This window comes from Octodon degus, unplaced genomic scaffold (genome assembly GCF_000260255.1).
Source record: "Octodon degus isolate 3935 unplaced genomic scaffold, OctDeg1.0 scaffold00189, whole genome shotgun sequence".
NCBI classification, from domain to species: domain Eukaryota; kingdom Metazoa; phylum Chordata; class Mammalia; order Rodentia; family Octodontidae; genus Octodon; species Octodon degus.
This window is the reverse complement of record NW_004524765.1, coordinates 770,412-774,114: the sequence shown is the minus strand read 5'-3', so window position 1 is coordinate 774,114 and position 3,703 is coordinate 770,412. Positions and strand designations below refer to the sequence as shown.

Genomic DNA, 3,703 nt, shown 5'->3' with positions numbered 1-3,703 from the left:
GCGCCTGACAGCGCAGCCCCCACATGCTTTCTCCATTAGAGCCCAAGCGCAGCAACTTATCAGAAACACATGTCTGGGCTTGGGTTCCACTTGGGAGTCTGACTAGCTGTCCCTTGGCAGAAGGGCTCTGCTGACCTTTACAGCCCCGGGAGGGTGTAGAGGGGCATTCCCAACTTTTGCACCGTGGTGCTAGGCAACGCACACTGCACCTAAGGCTGGGTTCATGTGAGACGACCTTGGCTCTGAGACTGGAGGCTGCAGCCCCCAACACGAGCGATTCTACTTTAGGGTTAGGTGACGGCTCCTGGGCAGCAGATGCCCTTGGTGGGCGAAGGCCTGGACACTGGCTCCCTGAGCTTGGTCAGCTCAGGCCTCAGGAGGAACTAATGTAACAAGGACTGATGACTTTACAACACTGTTTTGAAATCCTTTAAAGGAATCTTCACAGTTATTGGGGAAGTCCTATCAGATGAGTTCTAAGGCAGATGGAACTCAGGTCTTGGAGAGTTGGTGAAAGATTCAGATTTTAAAAAACCCAAAACTTGTTTTAACAACGAGAGCTAATTCCTGAATTTCCGACTTACGATCTTTCAAACTACTAGGAATCCCTTTTCATATGTTCTGAAAGAATAGGTTCTAAGACATAAAAGCCTTCACACTTTTATTATATTTTCTCAAATAAACTTCCCCAAAGGAAGATATTTTAAGAGCATTTCTCAAACATCTTTGGCATCACATAAAGAAATCTCGTGTAAAAAACGAAATGTCATCTTATTTTTATAATACAAAGGCGCAATCCAATATGAACATATAAAATATATACAAATATAGTGCATGGTCAGTCACTTAATACAGCTCTCTACAAAAAGTAACTCTTTTAGGAATTAAAAAACCAACAACAAAGTAACCACTTAATCACACATTGTCTCTCCTAGTATCCATGTTGTAGTTTAGTGTCCGGAGGGAGGCGTGCGTGGGGGGTTGGGGGAGCGCGGGCCGGAGCCCCTCAGTTCCGCCACGGCCTCCACATGGAGTCAGCAGTGAGTGCAGGGCCGCTGGAGGGAGATGCGGCATTGGGACCGACCGAGGTCCCGCTGCTGCTGGTGTAGACTGGGATGACCGGGCCGCTGTGTGCAAACGCCCCGTTGGGGATGAGGAAGGCGAACTGGCCGTCGGGAGCCGGAACCACCTGGAAGCCGCCGAACACCTTGGCCGCCTCTCCAGCCTGGCTGCCCAGCTTGCAGGGAGCGCCGCCGGGAGGGGGCGCCGCGCCCCCGGGAATGGGAACGAGCGGCGGCGGCGCGAACGGCGCGTGCTGGGGGCCCCCAGCTCCCGGTGGGGGCGGCGGCGCCTGCAGGGCGGGGTGCGGCTGCCCCGGGTAGGTCATGGCGTTGATCTGGGTCATGCAGTTGGCCAGGTGGCCGAGCAGCCGGGTGCGCACCTCCGTGTTAACGCCCTCGCACGTGGACAGGAAGCGGGTCACCTCGTTCATGCACTCGCTGAAACCGGCGCGGTACTTGCCCAACACGCTCGGGTCGGTGCTCAGCGCGGCTGCGGGCCAGAACGAGACAGACGGGTCACCCAACGGCTGCGGCGCGGGGCCGCAGAGTCCCGCCCTGGGAGGTTCCCGAATCGCGCCTCCCTGACCGCGCGCCCGCGGAACGACCTCGGGGGAGGAGGGTGGGGGAGGCCTGGAGCAATCTCGCCACACTGACGTTGTCACCGAAGCCCAGACACCCCTCCTCGACCCCTGTCGCTGCATTTAAACCAATGTCTGCTCCACAGCTGTCGCCCCTACCCCCACCCCCGCGCGACGTGACCTTGGGCAACACCAGCCCATCCCCACTTGGGTCTCATTTCCCGTTTGCAATGGGGGGATGAGCGAGGGCAAAACGCAATGACCCTCGGGACGCGTTCAGCTCCCAACTGCCACCGGCTTGCGCTCAAGGCCTCCGCAGCCAAGCAGCTCGCCGCCTTCACGGCTTCGACTTTCTCTCCCTCCCTTTCCGGAACAGTAACAACTTGGAGTTGTGGCTATAAATAAGACCCAGACCGTGGGAACGCGAGAGGGAGCCAAGGCAGTAAAATGGAGCTGAATGCCTCTCACAACCGCGGGCGGAAGTCTGGAAGGAATCAGCGCGCGGCGCGGGGGACGCGCGCACAGGGGACGCGGCGGCGAGTGGCCTCACCCGTCATCTGCGCCCGCTGCAGGTTCCGGAGGTGCTTCACAGTCATCTCCAGAATGTCTGCCTTCTCCAGCTTGGAATGCCGGGAGCTCTGCATACAGGAGGAAGCCAAGAAGAAAATCAGCCCCTGCCAGCGAACTGCCTCGCAAAGCCGGGATCCCCCACCAGGGGGGCAGCGTCCAACCCCGGGTCCAGGGACCCCGGGATAGGGGTCTGGGCCTCCCGCTCAGGGCAGCGCGGTGCAGGCGAAGGCCTTTTATGCTTTGTGGCTAAGACACAGAATTTCATATTTTTAATTTTTTTTAAAAAGCATTTCCCACTTACATCTTTTTTAAGAGCATCCAAAATCAGTGTTTTCAGTTGGCTCAGGCTTTCATTTATTCTTGCTCTTCGTCTTTTCTCCATGATAGGCTTTGATGACTGCAAAGAAATAAAAAAAAAATTAATAAAGAAAAAGCTGGAACTCCCATGGAGTCTGCAACTTCACCCCTAGCTAGCTCTTAATAAGAAAAAGGACCTCCCAATCCTATCGTTAATTTCTTAGGGGGCTGCAGAGATAGCCAGGTATTGCCCTTACCTTTCTGTGCTCTGACGCTGTCTTTGGTTTATCCGGTGTCGTGTTGACACTAGCAGGGGTAGCAGCCACCGGGGACGAGGAATTTTTCTCCATTATATCAGCTGGCATTTTCTTTCCTTTTTTTTTTTTAACAATCCCTAGAGAATTTTATTTTTGGAATCCTTCACCAAAAAAAATTTTTTTTTTTTTTTTTTTTTTTGCGCTTATGTCCTTTTTCTTTGAGATTTTCGTACAACTACTGCAAGTGCTGAGGATGGGTTATATAATATTTTATAGCTACTTGGTAGCGCTATTCCAGGACCAAGGAGAGAGGTAGACGGGGGATTCCGCTGTTATCAGCACCGGCTCCGGATCCTGTGTGATCCCCAGGCCCTGGCGGCCTCTATATATATCTGGGACTGCACGCGAACGGCTCGTGTGAAACTTCCCAAACTTTCTTTCCCACAGTAACTTTCAGCCAATGGGAGGAGGAGACACGCGGCACCGCTCGTGGACCGCGCCCCCCCATTGGCCGCCAGGCACAAGGTCTGGCGGCCAATGGCGCGCGCCTGAGCCCGGGGCACCGGAGGCTACAACGTCAATCAAAAGGATTTTAACCCTTTGCTACTCTCCTTTCTGGTTTTTGCTTTACAGAGGATTATTTCGCTTTGGATTTTGGTTTGGTCTATTTCTTTGGGAGCCAAGGTCTTTATTCTTTTCTCTCGGTGAAGTAGAGCTACTCTGTATAAAAACATTTTTAGGGGTACAACCAGAAAAGGGACTAAGTGCCGAGGTTAGGAGCAGAGGTGCACTTCTGCCAGCGTGTGTTACACACACAGATGTGACTTCCCGCTTGGATTCTATATATTCGGGCGTGGGGTATGAAAGTGTATCGAGCAGGGATTTTACAGATTCTTTTTTTGCAGAAGAAGCAATGCAGAAGCACTTTTCCGTCTGCACG

At 53.4% G+C, this 3,703-nt stretch overlaps 1 protein-coding gene across 1 annotated transcript; it reads right to left on the bottom strand.

The window, feature by feature from the left end:
• Nucleotides 1–644: 644 nt before the first annotated feature.
• On the bottom strand, nucleotides 645–3,132 carry Hes1 (hes family bHLH transcription factor 1). Its single transcript, XM_004643990.2, has 4 exons — nucleotides 2,764–3,132; nucleotides 2,511–2,606; nucleotides 2,190–2,277; nucleotides 645–1,551 (listed from the first exon to the last, which is right to left on the bottom strand). The coding sequence occupies exons 1-4, from the start codon at nucleotides 2,869–2,871 to the stop codon at nucleotides 1,007–1,009; spliced, it is 837 nt and encodes a 278-aa protein (XP_004644047.1). The 5' UTR covers nucleotides 2,872–3,132; the 3' UTR covers nucleotides 645–1,006.
• Nucleotides 3,133–3,703: the final 571 nt, after the last annotated feature.